Consider the following 26,421-nt stretch of genomic DNA (forward strand, 5'->3'; position numbering starts at 1 on the left):
TGCCTCAGTCTCCCTGCTCCTCTCCAAAGTCTTCCATCTGTTCATCTCCAGTTTCTTCTGAATATCTTGTTTGTACGTGATTGTCTGTGTATCGTCTCCTCCAGCAGACTTAGAGTTCCTTCAGACCAGAGGCCTTATTTTTGTGTCTTTGAATTATCAGCCCTCAGCACAGTGTCTGGCATATAGTATTCATTTCACTGATATTTGTGGGCTTGACTTGCCATTCGTATGTGAAAGCTTTCCCCCATTTCATATTTTTTTAATTAAATTAAATTTCTTCAGTGAACAAATATCTGTTTTGTCCCCCTTCTACCTCTTCTCCCATTGGTAAAGAAAGAAAGAAAAACAATGGGGGCAACTTGGTGGTGCAGTGTATAGAGCACTGGCCCTGAAGTCAGGAGGACCTGAGTTCAAATCCAGCCTCAGACCAAACACTTGCATGTACTAGCTGTGTGACCTTGGGCAAGTCACTTAACCCCAATTGCCTCACCCCCCAAAAAAAAAGAAAGAAAAAGAAAGAAAGAAAGAAAAAACAAAAGCAAAACCCTTGTAATTAATATACAGTCAAGAAAAAGCAGATCCCTGACATTGGCTATGTCCAAAAAAATCTCTCTGAATGTGCATCCTGGGTCCACCACCTCTCTGGCAGGAAATGGGTCACATGGTCCCCTTTATATTTCAGTGTTTCTGCTTTTTCCCTTTCAGACTTTCAGCTTTGACTGAATTCTCCTTGGTGTCCCCCTTTTCCATCTGATTCCGAGACAATAATAGCAATAGTAAAACAATACTAGTTGTTGTTATTCTTATTACAGCTAGTATTTAAATAGTGCTTTAAGGTTTGAAAGAGCTTAACAAATATAATTTTATGTAATCCTAACAACAGCCTTGGGAGATAGGTCCTATTATTACCTCTCTTTTACAGAAGGGGAAACAGAGGCCCAGAGAGGTTAATTAGTTTGCCCAGCCTCACAGCATAATGACAATAGCTGCCGTTTATTTCATAGTGCAAAGCGCTTTTCAGAAGTCAATCCTCCAAGGATAGATGTTATTTAATATAAGCCTCATTTTACAAATTGTGGAACTGACACGGAGATCAATGGCTTGCCTATGGGCGTAGCTCAGCTAGTAAGAGCCAGTAAGAGATAAAATCTCGGAAAGAAGTCGAGTCTACCTGACTAGGCGAGGCAGCCTCACTATCAGCATTGGGCTCTTGATCCTCCTAATCTCCAGAGGGTCCATCCAGTCAGCCACTTCCAGGACCACCCAGAGCCTTCTGGTGCTCGCCTAGGAGGGTGGGACCAATCCTGCCCATTTTCCTCGGGTGAGGGCTGAGCTGCACCTGTGGATAAGAGGCAACCTTGGCCTCCCCTGCTTCACTCAGCGATCTCAGCTATGGAGGGAACTGTCCAGCTCGTGCAACTGCTGCTGCCCCTGGTCCTTCCGGCGACCTCGGCCTTGGCGCGCTACACGCCGGACTGGGAGAGCCTGGACGCGCGGCCCCTGCCCTCCTGGTTCGACGACGCCAAATTCGGCGTGTTCGTGCACTGGGGCGCGTGCTCGGTGCCGGCCTGGACCAGCGAGTGGTTCTGGTATTTCTGGAAAGGCGAAAAAGACCCGGCTTTCGAAGCTTTCATGCGCCAGAACTACCCGCCTGACTTCTCCTACCCCGAGTGGGGTCCCCAGTTCGAGGCCAAGTTCTACAACCCCGAGGAGTGGGCTGACCTTTTCGAGGCGTCCGGGGCCAGGTAAGACCAGGCTAGGATCAGCCTGATCCCGGTAGGCAGATGACAAAACGTACTTAGAGAAGTGAAGCGACTTGGTCAACAAATTCAAAACCGGATTCTCCTGGCACCCCTCCACGAAGCCATATGGTCTCCCACCTCGGGTGGATAGGGTAGGGCTGGGGAGGGCGCGCCTGCCCAGGGTTCAAATTTGAACTGCACCCCTGACTTTCTGGATGCACTTAAATTATAGCTAAGATTTATCTGGTGCTTTACAAATGTCTCGATTTTATTCTATTGTTATCCACCTCTTAAAGAGGAGGAAACTTTCCCAGTCTCTGTATCCCTAGCACTCGGCACAGTGCCTGGCACATAATAGGTACTTAATAAATGTTTATTGTCGGATTAACCCAAGGTGAGAGAGCTAGTAACTGTCCAATTACTAGCTAGTGAATGGCCTAAGGATCCTTAAGAGTTCTCCATGTATCTTTTTAGTATGTTCATGTGTTTGTCTTCCCCATGAGATTGTAAACTCATTAAGATAGGAATGGGGTTTTGTTTTTTTGTTGTATCTCCAGCCCTTATAGCTTAGCCTGGCATGTAGTAGGTGCTTAATAAATGCATTATTGCCTTGAATCAGCAAGTATTTATTCAACTTCTCTTTGCTACTGCTGGGCTCTGGGTTCTGCCCTAGAGATGCAGATATAGAAAAGCTGATGTGTAATTCAGGCAGCTCCTACTAAAACTGAGTAAATTCATCTCTGGAATCCTGAAACAGTGGATTTTCTGTGGAGTACATGGGGTAGGCAGGGTCTCTAGTGCTCCAGCTTTGAGGGAAGCTGGCCGTGGTAGAGAGTACAGGTAGAGCAGGACAGTTGACAAGACACTCAGGCTGGCTAGGCTCTGCTGTTCTGGTATATGCCCCTAAATCCTGGAACCAGCTAGAGAAGTAAAGGCAGAGGTGAGAACTGACTCATCCTACAATCCAAGGAAATCTGCCTCTGAGGCATCAAACAAGAGAGCTCACATTCATAAAGTGGGGTTTTTCCCCACTGCACCCCTGTGTACTGGGAGAGAAGTATCATTGCTGCCGTTTGACAAATGAGGCAGCTGAAGCTTAGAGAAGGGAAAGTAGCCACAGGCCCTTGACGTGGCCAGGAAACAGCTAAGACTCCAAAGCTGGTCCTCAGTATTTTTTTTTTTAAGCGAGGCAACTGGGGCAGAGTCACACAGCTAGGAAGCATTACTTGTCTAAGACCAGATTTGAACTCAGGTCCTCCTGACTCCAGGGCCGATACTTTATCCACTGCACCACCTAGCTGCCCCAATATATTCTTTTCTTTTCCTTTTTGGTGAGGTAATTGGGGTTAAGTGACTTGCCTAAGGTCACACAGCTAGTAAGTTTCAAGTGTCTGAGGTCACATTTGAACTCCAGTCTTCCTGACTCCAAGGCTGAAGCTCTATTGCGCCACCTAGCTGCCCCAGTCCTCAGTATTCTTTGGCACTCCTTTCTCTACACCCGCCTTCTTCTGACTATTCACCTAAGATCTAGTTAGAAGACAGCCTGGGGTCATTTAAAAAAGTAAAAATCACTTTACCCAGAATAAGCAGGGCTGGAGGATCTTGGTTCCCGACTCCCTGTGTGAGCAGTCTACCTCTCAAGCTTCAAATTTCTCTTCCTAGATCTAAGGAAGGGATCAATTCCTGGGTAATCTTCGAGGTTACCCAACACACCTCTTTGTTTTACTAATGAGGAAAAAAAATTAAGTAACACTTCAAGTGCATACCAACCTCATAGGGTATTTTAAGGATCAAGTTAGGTAAAGAACCTAAAGGGCTTTGTAAATCAGCCTCACTAAGACTATTGCTTTCATTTCTCTCCTTGATTCTCTTCCCTTCCCCACCCACCAGAGTTCTCTCTTTTGGTCACTCAGGACACCTCCCCTTCTTAACCCTGCTTCACTTCCCCTTCTTGTCCCAGTTCTTTCTTTGTTCGTTTACCAAAGAAGGGTGAGGGCTTCGCTTCTGCACAAGAAAGACACACAAGAAAAACTGGGCTTTTTCTTTTGGGGCAAATGACTTCCAGTAGCAGAAGTTGATGCCGTCCCCGTCTTTGAGTTATAGAATCATGAGAGCCATAAGGGAGAGCCATTGGAGGCTTATCTAGTCCAAGGCCATCATGTGACCCATGAGTAACCTGAGTAGCCTTTCCTGATTATCCTGATTTCCCCTTCTCTCTGATTGTCTCCAATTTATCCTGCCTATAGTTGTACATAGTTATTTCCATGTGGTCTCTCCCATGTGTGGGATGCCACTCAAATTTAAAAAAAACACACACACTTAGAGGCTTTTCAAGGAGAAACAGAAAGTTAATTTATTTACTATTCTTGAGAATAGGGTGTCCCTCCACCAGTATGCTCTGATGAGGGGAGACAGATTACAGAAGCAGAAGAACCAGATTAAATAGCCCTAATGGGCAAAGCCCCCTCCCACCAACTGGACAATGTTTGGCTCACAATCTATAGAAACAGAAAACAAAACAAAAGAAACTATGTACATATCTGTATTTAGCCCCTTAGTTTGCTGAAATAATATCAAAGCAATTAAAAATGTGCAGTCAAGCTAGATGCTATGCTGTGCAGCCAGGTCATCGTGACTGAAATATAGCAACAGATACAACAAGACACAGGGTGGGGCTTCAAGGGTTTCAGGGTTGGCAAACTTTAACTACTGTGATAACAATGGCATAAGGGGGTGGGGGATATTTGGGGCTGGATTCCCATAAATCAGATGATTTCTAGTAAATTGAAACTTAGGCCTGTCGGGCTGCTATGCCTGCCTTGAGTCACAATACAATTTCTATTTATTCTTCTAAGAAGCTTTCACGGGACCCCTCATCCCACTCAGTCTTATCCCAAACCTTAATTACACTGAGGAGTCTTCACTGGGACATCCCATTCACACATAAGACTGTAAGCTCCTAAATGGCAGGGACTGTCTTTTGCCTTTCTTTGTATCCCCAGTGCTTAGCACAGTGCATGACACACAACAGGTGCTTAATAAATCCTGATGGGCCAAGGGGAAAAGGAAGAGCTGGTGAATGCTCAATTCAATCCCCACCACCACTTTGTCTCCCTGCTTCCCCCTTCCCCCTTTCCCAGACTGCAAATAGTAGTGAGTTTAGGATTGCTACTTTCTTAGGATACCATCATGAAATCTAAAGGCTGGAGCAGTCCCCTGGTCCTTCTCCTTGACCATCAGACATTCTTAAGTCTCAAAGATAATTTTGAGTATTTTGAAAGGCCTGTGATTTCTTTGGTGTGAATATCCCCTTTCACCCATGTAGATTACATTCCTTCCTGTTATCACCTAGTGGCCAGTCTTCTCATGGTAAGCTTTTAGGCTGGTTCTGGGTTAACAGAATTGTCATTGTGATCTATTTGAAGCCTAGGCAGCTTTGAAAGACCAGCCATATCTTGGACTCTGCCAGCTCTGCCTTTAAGAACATAGGCTCATGTTCAAAGCACAGTGAGGCAAGAGGAGAGAAAGAAGCTGAAATGTGAAAAGAAGGGAAGTTGTCTATATGAAGAGCCCCAGAACCTCCCTTTATCCAGATGTTTCTCCCCCAAGCAAACCCCAGCAGCTCCTTTCAAAGCCACCATTTGTTAGAAATCTTTAAGGAAGCTACTGGTCCACTTCCACCCTCATTAAAGTAGAAATAGAGATGGACAATACTTTGTAAGCAGGGATTGTTGAGGTGCAGGTTTGGGCTTCATAAAAGGAAAAATTTCCAAACCTTAGAGCCATCCAAAAGTGGCCTGGACTGTCTGCCTCAGGAGAGACTGGGTTCCCCCTACCTGGAGGTCTTCAAACAAAGGCTGGGGACCATTTAACTCATTAAGCATTTATTAAGCACCTACTATGTGCCAGGCCCTGGGGATACAAAGACAAAAATGCAACAGCTCACAGCCCTTAAGGAGCTTACATTTCACTGAGCTAGTATGTACACAGATGAGCAAATGCAAGAGAATTTGAGCAGGAAGAAAGCATCGACTATGTGGCTTTGATTTCCACAGGTATGTGGTCCTGACCAGCAAGCATCATGAGGGCTATACACTCTGGCCCAGTCCTACATCTTGGAACTGGAATTCTATGGATATAGGGCCACACCGAGATCTGGTGGGTGAATTGGGACTTTTCCTCCGAGAGAAGTAAGTGTGTTTGGTTTTTTATTAACCCTGGACTCCCCTTTATTGGCATTCAGTCACTTCACAATCTCCTCTTGGCTTTCCCCAATAACTAAGAGTAATCTGCAGAATGGTCTCATTGTCATCGAGCATTATATTGTCCAGGCCCTGCCTGTTTGAGGTTTAAGTCAAAGATGACCAGGCTACATGTGGCATTTGGCTGGTGAATAGAAGCTGCCCAGAATGGGCCACAATGTCTGTGTCAGCCGAGGAAAGAATCTCCTGACCTGGGGGCTTCTCCAGTCCTACTGTTCAGGAAGTGTTTTGAGGCTTGGTTCAGAACAATAGTTCTGAAAAAGATCTGTGGGTTTCGTGGACTGGAAGCTCAGCAGGCATGAGCAGTATAAATGGGTGGCCAAGATAGTTACTGGATAGAATGGGCTGCCTTCCACAGGGTGGGTGACCTCTCCTCAGATCTTCCAGCAGAAGTTAAATGACTGGTTAGCTGTATAATAGTGAGGATTCCTTTCATGGATGGATTGGACTGGATGGTGCTTGAAGAGTTCCCCTCAGTCTCCAATTTCTGATTGGCAATTCTCTACCACATGCTCCTCCATCACTGTGTTCCTCCCTAGATTTTGCCCCAATATACCCACCAAGTTTAGGACAATCCTTCATCCTCATCCCCTTTCTCCTGAGCTCTGGTCTGTTCTCTCTTTGCTAAAGTAAGATCACAAATTAGAGTTGAAGAGGGTGGAGCAAGTGAATTCAAACACCAGAGCTTCCTTCTTCTGAGTTTAAGTACTAGCTGCCCAGACCCCCTAACATTAGAGACTCTCAGCTTAGATTTGGATAAGGATATCAGTGGTTCTCAAACTTTTTGGTCTCAGGACTTACAATCTTAACAGTTTTTGTTTATGTTGGTTATTTCTATCAATAGTTACTATAAGGGCAGCTAGGTGGAGCAGGGGTTAGAGCCCTGGCCCAGGATTCAGGAGGACCTGAGTTTAAATCCAGCCTCTGACACATAAAAACACTTACTAGCTGCATGACCCTGGGCAAGTCACTTAACCCCATCTCCTAGCCAAAAAAAAAAAAAAGCTATATCATTATGAAAATAGCTTTCACCTCTTGGAATTCTCCCCTGAAAAGGTGGGGTGGGGAGGATCCAAACACCTGAGCTCTTTAAACTTCTGAAGAACAAGGACCATCTGTAGAACATTCTCTAGGGTGGTATCTCTCTTCCTGGAAGTCATTTGTAAATGAAGGAGTAGAAGCATTCTCTTAACCTAGAAAACACTGACATGAGGGCACCAACTAGGAAGAAAGGAAAGGTTGGGATGAAGGTAGGGGGTTACAGTCCTTAGGAAAAAGCTATACATGGTTGCACAGGTTGGAAAAAAAAGAAAAAAAACATGAAAAACCATGTGATATATTCAATTTGCTGTCCCAGTTTACTGTCCATCTCCATAGCACAGGATGCTCATACCTTTTGGGTAAATACTGCTTTTAATAGTATTCTCTAATGACATCCCTCCAAGGATGGAGCTCTCAGCACATCCTCTGCAGTTGACCTTTGCCAGAGGGCATCTACCCAATGTGCTAGAGGTCTTCCTCTTGAAAGGTCCATCCCCTTTAACAGGATAATAGTAGAGCACATGGTCTGTTTATTGATTATTCCTGGGATTTACACATGGTCATTGCATCTAGTTTTAAACTCTATTTCTCTGATATCCTTTAAGCCACTTCTCCTTCATAATTCAAGGCAACCCTTGAAGTAAATCCTATAATAAATATTTGTTGCTGATGAAAAGAATCCGTCCTGTGAAACCCATCAAAGCAAATATCTCTGCACTGCAAAAAACTGAATTTTATTTTCTGTTTAATCCTTTTAGGAATATCCGTTATGGACTATACCACTCACTCCTGGAGTGGTTTCATCCCTTCTATCTGCTTGACAAGAAAAACAACTTCACGACCCAGAATTTTGTCAAGACCAAGGTCTTGCCAGAAATGGTTGATCTTGTGAACAGGTGAGAACCTCTCTGATCTTCCGTTGTCATCCTCTCTAAGACTGGGTTGGTACATTTATATTACAATTCCCATCTCATGGGACTTTATAACCTTAAAGGGTTAGAAAAACAGCAGGTGCAAGCAAAATTTTTTGTTGCTTGTAAAATATCCTCTTAGGGGATAGTCATTCCACTGAGCTGAGTGCAGCCTTATTAAGGGGTAAGGTCAAGTTCCTCCTATATCTCCAAGGGACCAATAATTTCTTTAAGGGTTAGACTGAGTAAACCTGCTAATGCTGCCCTGGGAATTGGTTAGGAATAGTATTCTATGGCTTCAAAACCTCCTTTTTCTTGCCAAGTATGTCACTCCCTTGGTGTAGGGATCTCCCAGTAAACAGCTTACTTTCCAAGGCAGACAGCATCTTCGTAGAGTGTCTGAGGGCACTCAGAGATAAAGCAGCTTACCAGGTCAACATAACCAGTATGATTCAGGGGCAGAACTTGAACCCAGGTCCTCCTGACTCCAACGTAGCCCTCTGACCACTGTTCCATGTTGCCTCTCCACAAAGTATGGGGGGGGCAGCTAGGTGGCACAGTGGATAGGGCACTGGCCCTAGAGTCAGGAGGACCTGAGTTCAAATCCAGCCTCAGACACTTGACACTTACTAGCTATATGACCCTGGGCAAGTCACTTAACCCCATTGCCTAGACAAAAAAAATCAGAATAAAAGAGTAATCAAAATACTTAGCAACCCTGTGAAGGAAGGAGAACAGTCACAGATGAGGATAGTAAGGCTCAAACAGTGAAATTCCTTGCCTGAGGTCATATGGTTCTTCATAAGTGCTTGAGTCAGGCCTGGATCCTGGGTCTCTTGACTTCTGGTCCACTGCTAGGTCACCTAGAACCACTGATGTTCTAGATGGTAAAGACTCCTCCAGCATGTCCCCCTTCCATGTGTCTTTCAGGTACAAACCTGACCTGATCTGGTCTGATGGAGAATGGGAAGCCCCTGACACTTACTGGAATTCCACCGAGTTCCTCGCCTGGCTGTACAATGACAGCCCTGTAAAGGTAGGTGATTGAAGGACTGGTTGTGACTGTAGAAGGTGGAGTGAGCCAGGGCCTGGAACTAACCGTATCCTTCCTTCCCCTCCATGAGTGGTCAGGAGAGAAGGGTATTCTGGATGGGGAAATAAAGAAGCTTTCCAAGAATGCAGAATGCAGCATGCTGCCATGGGGATGTTTTGTGGGACTGGAAGAAGAGTAAATTCCTGTACAGTCACATTGTTCCTGGCAGATGTCGAAAAGAATTGTTCCCTAGCATAGAGTCTTAGGTGACATCAAGAACAGGTCTTTAGGTCTGGGGCAGGATCACTGAATGTGCCAAAGCCTAGTAAAATAAATTTCATTTCAGCCAGTGTTTAATGCAATGCCTACTATATGCACACTGTATTGATAAGACAGTCTAGTAGAGGAAATAAATCACAAGCACACAACTATATAATACAAGATAGTACATGATCCGTGCACAGGATGGGTCCCAATCTTTCTAGAAGAAAAGCTAAGAAAAAGAGCTACCATGACCAGATGACTAGATCCAAGAGGATCTTGATAAGACTAGAGCCCTGGGCTGAATCTCACAGGATGAAATGAATATGGATGAATATTAAGTCTTCACTTGGGTACAAAATGTCATCTTTACAAGTGTAAGATGGGGAGTGGGGGAGAGGAGGGATGGACAGATAATTGTCATAAAAAGGGGATTTCAGTGGACTGTAGTTTCACACAAGTCAGCAATAGCAATATGATGTGAGAGCAAAAAGGAAAAAACAAAAAAGCTATTGGAATCTTGGGCAGCATTAAGAGGGCCTGAGCTTCCAGGAATAGGGAGATGATATTCCTGCTGCATGGTCTTCTTCAGACCTCACTTGGAGGTGTTATGTTCAACTCTGGGAGTCTCAGCTTAAGAAGGACTAGGATACATTAGAAGAGTGTAGGAATAGAAACATAGCTAGGATGGTGAAGGGCTGGGCAACCTTTTCATGTGAGGACCAGGGAAGGAATAGGGCTTGTTTAGCTTTACTTAGCAGAATACATTCTTGAACTGCAAAATCAGCTAAGAAAACCAAGTAGATTTGCTTTTACAGCTAGATTCTGTAGCCACGGGAATCCATGGGGCTCCATCCATGGTGACTCAGCTCTTCCATTCTTCATTATTTAGGACCAAATTGTGGTTAATGATCGATGGGGCAAGGACAATCCTTGTAAACATGGGGGCTACCTCACCTGTTATGACAAGTACAAACCAAAGAGTCTTCCAAAACACAAGTGGGAGATGTGCACCACCCTCGATAAAAAATCCTGGGGGTATCGACGAGATATGCAAATCACTGACGTCATGTCTTATGCAGAAATTATTGAGGTAAGAAATGCTTTGGCTTTGGTCTTTTGAACCAAAAAGGAAAGAAGGACGATGTAATGGGAAGGCAGTTGGAGTTGAGAGTTGGGTTCTGGGCTTAGATATAAACTCTTCCCAAAGCATATATTCCCATCTGTATGATGAGGGGATTGGACTAATTCATCTCTGAGGTCTCTTCTAACTATGACATTCTGTGTTATGGGTCTTTTTCCCAGTTCTGACATTCTGGGTTCTAAGGATTCTGCTCTGACATTTTCTGTTCTAACAATCTTCTTCCCAGACCTGGCATCATTTTCTTTGTGAAGCCTTTCCCGAACCCTCCCTTCCAAGCTACTCTGCATATATTTGTAGTCATTTCCTTTGTGGTTATGATGTATATATCAATCTACTACTTCATTGTTTTTATTTACTTCTATTGCCAGTACCTATCACAGTACCCAGAATATAATAGTTTAAAAAATACTTCATTGATCTGATTGAGGTTCCTTCCTAATCAGAAATTGTGAGGTCACTCCTAGCTCTGAATGCCTATGTTCTAAAGATACTTCTAGATCTGGGATAGTGGGTTCAAAGGACCCTTCTAGATCTGAATTTTTTTTTTGTTTTTAGGCAATTGAGGTTAAGTGACTTGCCCAGGGTCACACATCTAGTAAGTGTCAAGTGTCTGGTATGAGGCTGGATTTGAACTCAGGTCCTTCTGACACCAGGGTCAGTGCTCTATCCACTGCACCACCTAGCTGCCCCTTGAAATTTTTTATTCTAAACAGCCCTCTTTGTTATATGATTCTGACCTCCATGACCTCTAAGGGCCTAAGAAACAGAATGTGCCCAAGGTTGTGTGGGTTTTTTTTTCTTAAACATTTATGAATTTCTAAGCAATGTATCCGTCACTGCTGTTTAATAGGTGAGCGCATTTCATTATTTCTTTCTTTCTTCTTTCCAGGAATTAATTGAAGTCGTGAGCTTTGGAGGCAACTACCTGCTCAACATTGGGCCAACAAAAGATGGGATCATTCCTCCCATCTTCCAAGAAAGGCTCCGTTCTGTGGGGAGCTGGCTAAGGATCAATGGGGAGGGGATCTATGCTTCTAAGCCATGGAGGGTGCAAATGGAGAACACCACCCCCACCATAAGGTAAGTTGCCTCTGCATTTGGGGGTCACTAGATCTATTTTCCCCTCCCAGGTGAGGATATTTCTTGTATCTAAATGTGACTTAGTATATACACCATGTCCAGCAGAGCCACCCTGAGCTCCCCTCCATGCTGAGCCCAGCAATCTTCAGAAGCTTCCTGATTTCTCTCAGGTTCGAACTCTTCCGTTCATAGACTCAAAGGATTCAGCAAATCCTGGCATCTTGGGTTGACTCAGGGTTTCTTAGTCTTCTTCCTGCTGTGGAGTCCTTTGGCCAACCAGTGAACCCTATGGACCCCTTCTAAGAATAACAGTTAAATGCATAAATTAAAATATTAAGGATTACGCAAGATAACAATTAGATCGTAATAAGCACACATTTTATTCCTCCCAAGTTCACGCACCCTTTGCAATAGATCCTGAAACCCAGGTTCAGAGCCCCTGAAAACCTTGATAGAATTTGTTCTGGGTGAGTGACAACCCTAGCTAGTGGCTCTAGTCTTAGATATGACAGGGGGGGAAATGGCTCAAAGGCAGGATGATTGGGGGAGAGTACACAAGACTGGAAATCAGAAGATCTGGGTTTTTGAGCTCAGCTTTGCCACTAACTCTGTGAAGAGAAGGAGGAGGAGGAGGGCGGCTGGATTAAAAAATCTCCAGGGTCTCAACTAAAAGTTCCATGACCTTCATCGCTTCCAGTTACATTCGATCTTTGGGGACCATGGTCAGATCTTTAGGTCAGGAGGGAAATTGTGAACCCTTGATGGTCCCTACAGAGCTTTTCTCAGCCCTCTCTGAGGGTTGCCATGGGACCTCAGAGTGGAGGTCCCTCTTCATTTCCTCCCTGAGGCCAGTAGACTAGATAAGTTGCACTAATTTTCTGCCTTTGGTCCAGGACTCTTGCTTGCTTTTAGCTAATCTTTTCCCATGAGTAGATAGGTCTTCAAGTCAAAGGCCAAGAAGGATGAGATAGGAGTAGAGTTGGAAAGATGACGATGGTCTCTGACATTTACACCGTGCTTTTAGATATGTTGTCCTTCTACATGATGGGTAGCAAAAAAAAAAAATGGAATCTCCATTTTTCAAACAAAGAAACTGAGGCTCAGGAATAAAGGTCATCTAGGAAGTCACAGAGCTGGGGTTTGAACCCACATCTTCTGACTCCCAAGTCTTTTTTTTCCCTTCATCTCACACCTATTGTTCACAATTAATCTACAAATGCTTTTGTTCCAAGTAGATCTTTTGTCATGCTTTCAGCAGGCTTTCCCCCCTCAAATGCTTGAGTTGTTTTGTGAAATAGTGCCCCTCTTCATCTCTATGGAACAGGGGACAGAGCAGTGCCTCTGGAGTAAGAAGGCTCCCTAGGTTGAGATCTCACCTGAAATTTATGACCCAGGTGACCCTGAGCTAGTGCCTTATACTCTGTGGGTCTCTCCCTTCTCATGTGTAAAGGCCCCTTTCTAGCTGTCTGAGTGTGTGGTGACTTATCTTCTGCAGGTACACCGCCAAGGATTCTGCTGTGTATGCCTTCTTCAACTCGTGGCCACAGGATGGAGTGCTAGAGCTACTCTCTCCTGTGCCAAGAGAAAACACAAAGGTAAGAAATCTTTCACTCTGCACTGGTTTGTGAAAAGAGCCTTCCCACCCTGAAAGTATTCATAAAGTCCAAAAATCCTCTGGGGCAGAAATGTCAAAGTCATGGGGCTGCCAGCAAAACTCCTAAGTGCTGGCCAAACCAGATGAAAATGTAATTGGGGAGTGTTTAACAAAATGTTTAAAATACAACGCAGTACACCTGATGTTAACTTGTGGTTTTCTAAGTTAAGATGCAGTGTACAGGAGCCTTTCTATTTGAGTCTTACACTACTGCTCTGGAGCTCCTTTCCTCGGTGTTTCTTCTATTTCCCTTATTGACTCAGCTTCCTGGGATGGACGGGCCTCTTCTACGACTTTGCAGGAGTCATTTGGTCATTTAGTTCTAGAGCTGTTGGCATTGTTAGCAATTTTGGCCTCAAGAACTTTCTTCCTAGAAACGAGAAAACACCCAACCCCACTTCTTTACAGAGCTCTTTTTTTTTTTTGACATTCTGAGTGGTTTTGCTGACACTGTTCCTTTTTACTTTAAAAAAATTGTTATAAGGGATGACTGAGAAGAAAAGGAATACAGGGGAAATGAAGGCAATATAAAACAAAATAAAATCTGGTTTTTAAAAGAATTCCTGCCTTCAAGGAACTTACACTGTGTAGGGGGAGACAATGTCTATACTGCACTAAGTATGTATGAAATGTACACAAAATAAATGATGTCCCAAAAAAGAACTTTCTTTTTGCTTAGCCAGTGAGAGGTATTACACAATTATCATTGCAAATTATGAAAAAGCATTTTTACTCCCATTTTATAGATCAAGAGGAGTCCTCCTCTCTTGGCCAAGATCACCTAGTTAGAAAGTGATGGAGCCAAAACAATGTCTTTAGACTACAAATCTGTTGTCCTCTAGTATATCACTGTCAAGATCCATAGGTGGTGAAATAGATTGAGATCTAGAAAGAGAGTCAGAAAGATCTGAATTTGAGAATCTGCCTTGGACATTTACCAGCTGTGTGACCCTGGGCAAGTCACTAAACCTCTCTCAGCCTCAGTTTCCTTCTCTATAAAATGAGGATATTAATAACACCTTCTCCAAGGGTCAAATGATAGAACATAAGTAAAGCACTTTAAATTCTTTTTAGTTAGCCCAGTCTTTTATGTGCTGATGGCTTTAGTTCTTGGATCAACCACCCACTTGCTGTAAGCCTCAGACAAATAATTTGACCTCTGAGCTTCAGTCCCCTTTTTTGTCCTGATAAGGAAAATGGACCAGATAATTTTTAATATCCTTTCTCACTCTACTTCCTCATCTTTGAGCTGGTTACATAGAATTGTCATGACCTTTCTTCTCTTTCCTCCTTTCGTTTTTTGTAGGTGACAATGTTAGGATTCCCAGAGCTCCTGAATTGTCAACAAATATCAACAAATCAGCCCCTCATCATTACCCTACCCCAACTCTCTACAGATTTTTCAGAGAACAAAGTTTGGACCATCAAATTAGAAGATGTGGAGTGAGGCACATTGTTTCATGGGCAAGAGATACCACACCATTGTCTGTGACTATCTGCCATTTTGATTTTTCCTTCTAAGGCATGGACAACATTGCAATAAAGTTAATAAAATAAAATGCTCTTATTTAACCTGAGGAGATTTCCTGACCCATCTTAATCAAAGCACAATGCACCCTGTTTGACCTCAATGAGTGCCCCCAATTTGTAAGCCAGCACCACCCTCCACAAAGGGAGGGTGCCTCAGGAGGGACATCTCAGTGTATCCTTGACCTTACCCATGTGGTGGTTAACCTCAGATCTAGGATGGGTGTCTCCTCCTCTTTTTCCTCTGTCCCCCTCAGTCCCTCCACGGGGACAGATGTGACTGCTCTGTGCTGTAAGTAAGGCTCAAGCACATGGAGATAGACGGAAGTAGAGCAAATTTAGCCAGGTAACACCAAGTTTGTTTAGTGTCAGCTGCTTGTTGAAGAGACTTCCTCAAGGGGGAGCAGGAGCTTAAGAAGTAAGAGATATCCCTAAAATATTAATGCTGAGCAAGCAATGTGCAGAGCTCCAGCTAGAGGGCAATGCTGAACACTCCAGGGGTTTGTGAATCCAGCATCACCTCTCCAGGGGTCAGCATCCCTGGCTATCCCTGGCTTTACACTCCTTAAACTTATACCAACCAACCATCGTGGCTGCATTAGAGAGCCCCAAGTGTGATTCTAAACAATGGTTGGGAATGGAGTCGGTTGGCAGCTCCATCTTGGAAGTATACAACTGTGTCCAAAAAAGTGGCTGAGGTCTAGAGCTAGAAGAGTTAAAAGCAGGGGTGGGGAACCTGCAGCCTGGAGGCCATGTGTGGCCTTCTAGGTCCTTGGGTGCCACCTTTTAACTGAGTCCAAGTTTTACAGAACAAATCCTTTTATTTAAGGGGATTTGTTCTGTGAACTTTGGATTCAGTCAAAGGGCTGTGGGAGAGAAAGGAAGGTTAGGGAAAATTCTTACAGTCAGACATCTATCCAAAGGAAAAGTAGAGACAAGGGATGATTAGCTCTTAGCCAGACTCTAAGGAATATTTGTGGCCCTCTCTGAGATGGTAAAGAATGGGAATCTGATGGGGTGCTCATCAATTGGCCGAACAAGTTATTGTATATGAGTGTGATAGAACCCTATTGTGCTATAAGAAATGATGGAGGAGATGGGGGAAGAGAGGAAGGGAATAAGCATTTATATAGCACCTACTCTGTGCTAAGCACCTCACAAATATCTCACTCTGATCTTCACAACAACCCTGAAATGTAGGTGTCTTATTGTCCCCATTTTACAGTTCAGGAAACTGAGGCATATTGAGGATAATTGATTTTCCCAGAATTACAGGCTAGTAAGTATCTGAGACTGGGTTTGTACTCAGACCCTTCCTGACTCCAGACCCAATGCTCTAACTGCTCCTCTACCTAGACACCATTTGCTCCAGGTAGTTACAGAAAAACCTGGGAAGACATGTATGAACTAACACAGAGTGAAATGAACAGAAAAACGAGAACCATTTATACATAACAAGTGTATTGCAGGGGCAGCTAGGTGGCATAGTGGATAGAGCACTGGCCCTGGAGTCAGGAAGACCTGAGTTCAAATCCGGCCTCATACACTTACTAACTGTGTGACCCTAGGCAAGTCACTTAACCCCATTGCTTAGCACCCCCCCAAAGAAAAAAAATCAAAACAAGTATATTGCAAAGATAAACAACTTCGAAAGAATTAGCAGCTCTTATCAGAGTAATGATCAACAGTCGTTATAGGGGACTGAGGAAATAGTCTGCTTACCTCATGATAGAGAGGTGATTCAGACTGCAGCAGCAAGATAAATGTTGTTTTAGATATCACCAATGTGGAAATTGGTTTTGGTTGACTATACATGTTCATGATGGACTTTCTTTTTCTTTAGCTCTAAGTTGGGGGACAGAGGAGGTTAGTGTGGAAGAGTGAGAAAGTGTATTTTTGCTGATTGAAAAAAAATCTATATAATCTGGTCTTGTCTAGACATGCTCAGTTCACCTCAAAGGGAGGCACCCTTCAGGGGCCTTTGGAACATGTCCTGAATGCCTAACATAGAAGCCGCCTGTGTCCCCAACCACATGGGTGGGCACAGTCTCCTTTGATTGGCTGCCTGTGCCTTTAAAACTGGGGGCACTGACTCAGTTGCTCTCCTTTCTGATGCTCTCTTTTAGGCCACTTTTATCTGCTGCAACCAGAGGGTGAAGATCACAGTTCACCTATAGCACTGGTGCCATGACCTGAACCAGTGAGATGGGAAGGACTTTTCTTCCCCTGCTTCCTCTACCTCAGCTTCCAGAAATGGGCCGGGTGTGGGGGAGGGGGAGGGTGTTTGTTTCTGTTCTCTGTTTGTCCTTAGCTTCAGGTACAGGTGATTCCCCATGGAGCCCAGGTACTTGAGTCATGGTGACCTTGGAACCAGAATTGCAGGTGAGATGATGCAGTCAGCCAACCTGGCATGGAAGCCCTGAGAAGCCAGGGTGCCTGGGACTGTGTTCTATAGGAACCCATCTAAGCTATGACCTTAATCACTTTCCTCATTCTCAAAGACTTGGCAGTGGGGAGAGAAGGGATAAAGATTATGCCTCCCATATGTTGGGAGAACACATCTCTATATTTGTGGTTATACCTATGAAGTAAATACTTCTCTGTAAGCTACTATGATGGTTAGCGGCAAATAAACTGAGGTGCAGAGGACCACCCTCCTAACACTTGAGGGGAATTGCATTGGTAAAGACTGGAGCCACTGGCAGAAAATCTTGACCCTGCCTCCAAAACAATTCCCTTAAGGGTATCAGATAACATGACCTACCTGGCCTGTAGGCTGTTGGGGCAAGGTTAATATGTGCTAATAAAAAAAAATCTAATTTAAAAAATAAATGATTGTTAAATTTAATTAGACTGTGACCTCCTTAATGACTGGAACTGTCTTTTTTGCCTTTGAATCTCCATGCAGATAGCACAGTGCCTGGCACAAAGTAGGAGTTTAACAAATGCTGGACAATTTGAATTGGACTGGGGACAAACAGAAAGGAAGGGGACTAGGAAACAAATGGTTTCATGATGATTAGTCGAAGGAACTGAAGCGGTTTTGAAAGGATAAAAGAAGATGTGGAGTCTATAGTCATATGAAAAAATGCTCTAAATCACTATTGATTAGAGAAATGCAAATCAAAACAACTCTGAGGTACCACATCACACCTATCAGATTGGCTAACACGACAAAACAGGAAAATGATAAATGTTGGAAAAGATGTGGGAAAATTGGAACACTAATGTATTGTTAGTGGAGTTGTGAACTGATCCCACCATTCTGGAGAGCAATTTGGAACTATGCCCAAAGGGCTACAAAAATGTGCATACCCTTTGATCCAGCAATAGCACCTCTAGGGCTGCATCCCAGAGAGATCATACAAATGGGAAAAGGACCCACATGTACAAAAATATTCATAGCAGCTCTTTTTGTGGTGGCAAAGAATCAGAAATTGAGAGGATGCCCATCAATTGGGGAATGGCTGAACAAGTTGTGGTATATGAATGGAATGGAATACTATTGCACTATAAGAAATGATGAACAGGCTGACTTCAGAAAAACCCGGAAAGACTTGTATGGTCTGATGCTGAGTGAAGTGAGCAGAACCAGAAGAACATTGTACACAGTAACAGCCACGTTGGGCAACGACTAATATTAATAGACTTAACCCTTCTCAGCAATACAAGGATCTAAGACATCTCCAAAGGCCTCATAATGGAAAATGCTATCCATATACGAAGAAAGAACTATGGAGTTTGAATACAGATTAAAGCATACTATTTGCTTTTTTTTTTTCTTCTGTTGTGTTTGGTTTCCTCTTTCTGGTGGTTCCTCCTATTGGTTCTAATTTTTCCTTACAACCTCACTAATGTGAAAATGTGTTTAATAGAAATGTATATGTAGAGCCTATATGAGATTGCATGCCTTCTTGGGAAGAGAGGTGGGGAGGGAGGGGGAGAAAATTTTAAAAATCAAAAGCCTATGGAAATGATTGTTGATAATTCAAAATAAATTAATTAAAAAGAAAAAAGAGAGAGAGAAAAGATGTAGAGGTGAAGGTGGAAGAAGACAGCTGTCCTCAGATACTAGAAGGATGGCCTTGTGGAAGAGGTACAAGACTCTTTTTCTGCCTGGCGCCAAAGGACACAACTAGTAGCTGCAAAGGGGAGAGTTGACAGACAAGGTGATTTAGGACTAATAAAAGTAAAGAAAGGTTTCAAAAGTTAGAACTGTCCCTAAGAGGAGTGGGCTGCCTGAAGGGAGATGGGTATCTTAAACTTTTTATGTTCAAAACAGAACTCATCTTCTTCCCATTCAAACCCTCCCCTTTCTCCTATTTTCCCTATTATTATAGAGGAAAACCCCATCCTCCCAGTACCCCAGGCTCACAACCTCAACGTCAGCCTGGATTCCTCCCTCTCTCTCATCCCCCTTATCCAAGCTGCTGCCAAGGCCTGTGAATTTCACCTTTGCACCGTCTCTGGAATACAACCCCCTTCTCTCCTCTGACACTGCTGCTCCCTGGGGCAGGCAACCTGCTGGTGGGTCTGTCTGCCTCAGGTCTCTCCCCAGTCCAATCCATCCTCCATTAAACCACTTAAAGTGATTTTCCTAAAGTGTGGGTCTGACCATGTCACCTCCCTACCCCTACTCAATAAATTCCAGTGGCTCCCTATTGCCCCCAGGAGCAAATAAACAAATGCTCTGTTTAGCATTCAAAGCCCTTTATAACTTAGCCCCCCTTACCTTTCCAATCTCTTTAAGCACTCCACAGAGCCTGCTTCAGCCACCTTCATGGCCACTGGTACAAACTGTTCTCATCCACCAATTCCACTGGGGTAGGTCTTCACATGCTTGGGGCAGACACCCCCTAACTCACTGACAAGGCTGAGTCCTGTTAGTTACTCTCAACCTGGTTTAGCCCATCTGCTAAGATGGTTTGCCAGGGTGTGGCTGCCGGGCTTGCTATAGATTGTTATCCTGTAAGTAGCTTGCTTTGTATATCTGTGTTTGCATGCTGTCCCCGCAAATAAAAAGTGCGTCAAAGAACAAATCACAGAAACAATCAATAATTTCATTAAAGAAAATGACAACAATGAGACAGCATACCCAAACTTATGGGATGCAGCCAAAGCAGTACTTAGGGGAAATTTTACTGCTCTAACTTCTTACAGCAATAAAATAGAGAAAGAACAGATCAACGAATTGGGCATGCAACTAAAAAACTAGAAAAAAAAATTAAAAATCCCAAATTGAACAACAAATTGGAAATCCTGAAAACCAAAGGTAAGATTAATAAAATTGAAAGTAAGAAACCTATTAAGCCAATAAACAAAACTAGAAGCTGGTTGTATGGCGGGGGGAAACACAGTAAGATAGATAAATCATTGGTTAATTTGATTTTTAAAAAAAGAAGGAAGAAGGGGCAGCTAGGTGGCGCAGTGGATAGAGCACTGGCCTTGGATTCAGGAGGACCTGAGTTCAAATCCAGCCTCAGACACATAACACTTATTAGCTGTGTGGCCCTGGGCAAGTCACTTAACCCCATTGCCTATCCTAAAAAAAAGAAAAGAAAAGAAAAAGAAAAAGAAAAGAAAGAAAGAAGAAAACCAAATATCCAGGATCAAAAACGAAAAGGGTGAATTCACCACCAATGAAGAAAAAATTAAAGCAATCGTTAGGAAATATTTTGAACAATTATATGCCAATAAATCTGACAGTCTGGGCAAAATCAATGAATATTTATGAAAATATAAATTGCCCAGATTAACAGAAGATGAAACACAATACCTTAAAAAAAAAAACACCATCTCAGAAAAAGAAATTGAACGAGCCATCAATAGAAAAAACCCCCAGAGCCAGATGGGTTCACGAGTGAATTCTACCAAACATTTAAAGAACAATTAATTCCAATACTATTTGGAAACTATTTGGAAAAATAGGCGAAGAAGAATTCCAGATTCCAGATTCCTTTTATGACCCAAATATGGTACTAATATCTAAAGCAGGAAGAGCTAAAAACAGAGAAAAAACACCACAGACCACTTTCCCTAATGAATAGTGGTACAAGATTTTAAAGTAAGAAACCAGCAAGGAGGTTACAGCAATATATAACAAGGATCACATACTATGGCCAGGTGGGATTTATACTTGGAACGCAGGGTTGGTTCAGCATAATGGACCATACCTATCACAAAACCAACAGAAATCACATAATTATCTAAGTAGATGCTGAAAAAACTTTTGACAAAATACATCACCTGTTCCTATTAAAAAACACTAAAGAACAAAGGAATAAAGGGAGCTTTCCTTAAAATGATAAGTAGTGTCTATCTAAAACCATCAGCAAGCATTATCTATAATGGGGATGAGCTAGAAGCCTTCCCAATAAGATCAAGGGTGAAGCAAGGATGCCCATCATCATCACTGTTATTCAGTATTGTACTAGAAATGTTAGCTTTAGCAATTAGAGAAGAAAAAGAAATTGAAGGCATTAGAACAGGCAATGAAGAAACAAAATTATCACTCTTTGCAGATGATATGATAACATACTTACAGAATCCTAGAGATTTAGCTAAAAAAAACTACTTGGAATAACAACTTTAGCAAGATATAAAAGAAACCCACATAAATCATCAGCATTTCTATATATTACCAACAAAGCCCAGTAGCAAGAGATAGAAAGAGAAATTCCATTTAAATTAACTATAGACAGTATAAAATACTTGGAAGTCTACCTGCAGACAAACCCAGGAATTATATGAACACAATTGCAAAACACTTTTCACACAAATAAAGTCAGATCTAAACAACTGGAAATATCATTTGCCCATGAGTAGGCTGAGCCAATATAATAAAAATGACAATTCTGCCTAAACTAATTCACTTATTCAGTGCCATACCAATCAAACGGATATACATATATACATATATACATATATACACACACATACATATAAATATAAAAGAGGTAGAAAAATTACAAAATTCACCTAGAAGAACAAAAGGTTAAGAATACGAAGGGAATTAATGGAAAAAAAAATGCAAAGGAAGGGATCTTAGCAGTACCAGATCTCAAACTATATTATAGAGCAGTAATCGTCAAAACTATCTGGTACTGGGTAGAAAATAGATTGGTAGATCAGTGGAATGGTGCACAAAACAGTAGTCTATGACCACAGTAACAGTGTTTGATAAACCCAAAGACCCCACCTTCTGGGATAAAAACTCATTATTCGACAAAAACTGCTGGAAAAACTAGAAAAGAATATGGCAGAAACTAGGTATAGACCAAGATAAGGTCAAAATAGATACATGATTTAGACATAAAGGGTGATATCATAAGCAAATCTGGAGAGCAAGAAAGAGTTTATCTGTCAGATCTATGGAGAAGGGAAGAATTCATGACCAAAAAGAGATAGAGAGTATTACAAAATGTAAAATAGATAATTTTGATTATATTAAATTAAAAGGCTTTTATACAAATAAAACCATTGTAACCAAGATTAAAAGGAAAGCAGAAAGCTGAAAAACAATCTTTACAACAAGTGTCTCTGATAAAGGCCTCATTTCTCAAATATATAGAGAACTGAGTGAAATTTATTAAGAATACAAGTCATTCCCCAAGTGATAAATGGTCAAAGGATATGAACAGGCAGTTTTCAGAGGAAGAAATTAGAGCTATCTATAGTCATATGAAGAACTGCTCTAAATCACTTTTGATTAGAGAAATGCAAATTAAAACAACTCTGAGGTACCACCCCACACCTATCAGATTGGCTAATATGACAGAAAAGGAAAATGATAAATGTTGGAGAGGATGTAGGAAAATTGGGACACCAATGCAATGCACTATTGGTGGAATTGTGAGCTGATCCAACCATCAGTTTGGAACTACGCCCAAAGGGTAACTAAACCGCATACTTTTTGATCCAGCAATACCACTTCTAGGACTGTAATTCAAACAGATCATTAAAAAAAGGGAAAGGACCCACATGCACAAAAACATTCATAGCAGCTCTTTTTGTGGTGGCAAAGAATTGGAAATTGAGGGGATGCCATCCATTGGAGAATGGTTGAATAAGCCGTAGTATATAAATGTAATGGAACACCATTGTGCAATAAGAAATGATGAGCTGGCAGATTTCAGAAAAACCTGGAAAGACCTATATGAACTGATGCAAAGTCTAATGAACAGAACATTTGTCCACAGTAGCAACAACACTGTGGGGAGCAGCTAGGCGGCACAGTGGATAGAGCTCTGGCCTTGGAGTCAGGAGGACCTGAGTTCAAATCTGGCCTCAGATACTTACTGGCTATGTGACCCTGGGCAAGTCACTTAATCTGGATTGCCTCACAAAAAAAAAAAAAAACATTGTGTGATGATTAATTATGAATGGCTTCGCTTCTCTCAGCAATACAGTGATCCAAGACAATTCCAAAGGAATCATGAATCCACATCCAGAGAAAGAACTGACAGACTCTGAATGCAGAAGGAAGTATATTATTTTCACTTTCTTTTTTTGTTTGTTTTCTTTTTCCTTTTGGTCTATTTCTTCTCTCACAACACAACTAACATGGAAATACATTTGACACGATTGCACATATACAATCCATATCAAATTGCTTACCATTTTAGGAAGAAGGGTGTAATTAAAAATTTTGCAAAAATGAATGTTAAGGGGCAGGTAGGTGATGCAGCGGATAGAGCACTGGCCCTGGATTCAGGAGGACCTGAGTTCAAATCCAGCTTCAGACACATAACACTTACCAGCTATGTGACCTTGGGCAAGTCACTTAACCCCATTGCCTAGCCAAAAAAAAAAAAAAAGAATGTTAAAAATTGTCTTTATGTGTAATTGGAAAAAGCAAAATACTGTGAAATATAAAAATATATCAGAAAAACATCTGTCTAAAAGCAAAAGCAAGCATCATTTGCAATGGGGATACTCTAGGACCTCTCCAATAAATACAAGAGTAAAGCAAGGATGTCCACTCTTCCCACAATTATTTGACATGGTTCTAGCAACCGCAATAAAGTAAGATAAAGAAATTAAAGGTATAATATAGATAAAGAGATGATTTTAAAAGTATTTCTATTTGCTGATGACACAATGATATTCTTGGAAAATCCTAGAAAATCAGCAAAGATACTAATTGAGACAATAGCTTCAGCAAAGTTGCAGGCTACACAATAAATCCTCAAAAATCAAGAACATTTCTATATAATAACAAGAAAACACAAAAAGCACTATTGTGATCAAAATTAAGGTCAACTGAGATACAAAGTTCCAAGCATGATCAATTTATTAGTAAAGTGTAAATTTACCGATAAATAGGATCTTAGTTTCCTCAGGAAAAACTAAGATCACAAGGTGAGGCAAGTTAACCTGTTGGGAAGCAGAGAATAAAGAACAGGACTTCATAGTCAGGAAACAGATTGTTACAAAGCCTAAAGAAAACAATATAATTGGTAGATTAGTAGCACTGAAGATGTGGAGGACAATATGATTAGCTGGAAATCAGGAATATGGGGCTAGCATCAAGCCTCCTTGTCATTAAGGTATGTTCATTGATTCATGGAGTCCATCTGCATTCTGCCAGAACAGAGCCAACTTCCTAGAGCCCACCTACATCAGTAAAGCTTATTAGCAAGATAACAGATCTCCCTAAATTGTACATTGGTATGCAAAGCCCATTGGTAAGATAGCAGTTCCCCTTTAATTGTGCATGGGCAGTAATGTGTATAGAGAAAATATATTTCTTTCAATTAAGGTGATTATGGAACAATTTAGCTCTGAGACTGAAGGCTTCTTAACTCAGAGACAAACAAAAGCACTTAAGTAATTATACAAAATACAGAATAAAATAAACTACAAACAGAATTAATTACAAAAATAGAATTAAGAAATGGAATCAAATTGATTTTCTCATCACTAATAGAAAAGGAAATCCCATTGAAAATAACTACAAAATACATTAAATATCTAGGGTACAGAAGAGGATAGTGACAGAAGACATATGAGTGATATGAGATAGGGAGGAGGGGAGGAGAACTTCGAAGTGAACTCATTTTTCTTTCCAAAATATGAGGAAAGTTTCTCTACTGAGAGGATGGGAGGTGGGGGAGTCATGGAAGGTTTGAGGAGGGATGAAAAAGTTTGGAAAAGCCACTGCGGAGAGTGGGAAAGTGAGTTGATAAGGGAAATATAGCAGGTCTGCCTAGCAGCAGTCATGGCCCTGTTGAGGTTATGCACCATAAATTTGTAGTGGACTCAGAACAGTCGCGTGATTTTCTCCATCATTGTTCAGCGGCAGGTTGCGGGAGCAGATAGTGGGAGTAATCCAAGGGTGATGCTTAGCAGGATGAAATCATTGAGATGATAAGGGGGCCAAGTGACTCAAGAGAAGACAGAATAGAGCTGAACTGGCTTACCAAGGGACTAAGATAAGGAAAAGAGGAGCTTGGCTAGTGTGGAGGTCATTGGCCAAGGGAAATGAGGGCTCCAGGGGTTGGAGGTCACAATGTGGACAAAGTATTGAGTTTGGTAAGGAAAGGGAGAGGGAGAGGTGAAAAACCAATAGATTATGATCAGATGAGGGGCTCTGGGAATTCTTGGCACATGCAGATATGCATTTTGGGGTGATGGCAAGATCAAAGGTATAACCATGTTTGGCTGTGGCTGGTGGGGTGCAGGAGCAGCTCATGGGAAGCAAGTAGGTTGAAGAACTGAATGGTTAGGGTGCTTGAGGGAGAGTCAGAAGAGAAATTGTGAGCCAGATACTAAACTAGTTGAAGAAAGGGAGGATCCTATAGGTCTATAGACAACTACCAGGATTTTGATTAGACGGTAGATATGGATTGGGTGACACTCAAAGGAGGAGATGTTACTGAGTGTTGGAGATAGGGGAGAGAATCTGGAAATGGTAAAGGAGAGCAAGGAGTATTCCACCTCACCTGCTTTATCCAGTGAGCCTAGAGAAATGAGTGTGGAGGTGTAGCCAGGAGTAAAAAAAAGAGGCCAGGGAAACTGTCATGGGGGGGGCAGATTTCAGTAACAGGATGTGGAAAGAGTAGAAAAGGAAAAGATTTAGGATAAATGGAAATGTGTTGCTGATGAAAAAGCATTTCAGAGGACACAATGGAAAGGATGGGTGGCTTGGTCAGAACTTTGGGGTAAGAGGGTTTAGGGAGCTAGGAATAAGGAATCAGATTGAGAGGAGATGGTGGATGGGATTTAAATGGTAACATCCATGTAGGGTAGTACCAGGTGTGAGAATGATTACCCTCGAGTGCTTCTCTTCTCAGGGGTGGCTGAAGATGGAACTGGGGACAAGTGCAACACCAGATGGAAGGCACATAGACAGCGGGGAGTCTCCATTTCGCCACAAATCTTGACTCATCAAGTCATTCATCTTTTTGCTTTTGTTTTTAGGGTCTAGATTTAAACTGAAATCCTTTGAGTATAGATTTAGGATTAAATGTATGGTCATGCATTAACAGGCCTTAGATGAGTTAACAGAACAGGAATTATTTGGACAGAGAAAATCTTTGCCCCTTTTACTTTTTTGGATGAAATTTGTCTATTTTGTATTTTTTTTTTAATTACTGCTGCTGTAAAGCCATAGTGGATCAAGTTGCTATTGAGGGCTGACATATTCTCCATGTTGAATTCTCTCCTTGGAGCATATCAACCACCCTGTCCCAAATGAAGGTGGGGAGGAGAAGCTGCCTCAAGTATCCAACCTTCTTTCTTCTCCACAGGCTCCGCCCCCCCCAA

The 26,421-nt window shown here is 42.2% G+C and overlaps 1 protein-coding gene across 1 annotated transcript; it reads left to right on the top strand.

The window, feature by feature from the left end:
- Nucleotides 1–1,015: 1,015 nt before the first annotated feature.
- Nucleotides 1,016–14,680, top strand: LOC110206065 (tissue alpha-L-fucosidase-like). Its single transcript, XM_020983085.2, has 8 exons — nt 1,016–1,745; nt 5,798–5,932; nt 7,804–7,941; nt 8,887–8,992; nt 10,143–10,343; nt 11,284–11,474; nt 12,970–13,069; nt 14,435–14,680. Exons 1-8 carry the CDS (start codon nt 1,393–1,395, stop codon nt 14,573–14,575), a joined length of 1,365 nt encoding a protein of 454 aa, XP_020838744.1. The 5' UTR covers nt 1,016–1,392; the 3' UTR covers nt 14,576–14,680.
- The last annotated feature ends 11,741 nt before the right edge of the window (nt 14,681–26,421 follow it).

Source organism: Phascolarctos cinereus, unplaced genomic scaffold (assembly GCF_003287225.1).
Source record: "Phascolarctos cinereus isolate Bilbo 61053 unplaced genomic scaffold, phaCin_HiC Scaffold_726;HRSCAF=1367, whole genome shotgun sequence".
NCBI lineage: Eukaryota > Metazoa > Chordata > Mammalia > Diprotodontia > Phascolarctidae > Phascolarctos > Phascolarctos cinereus.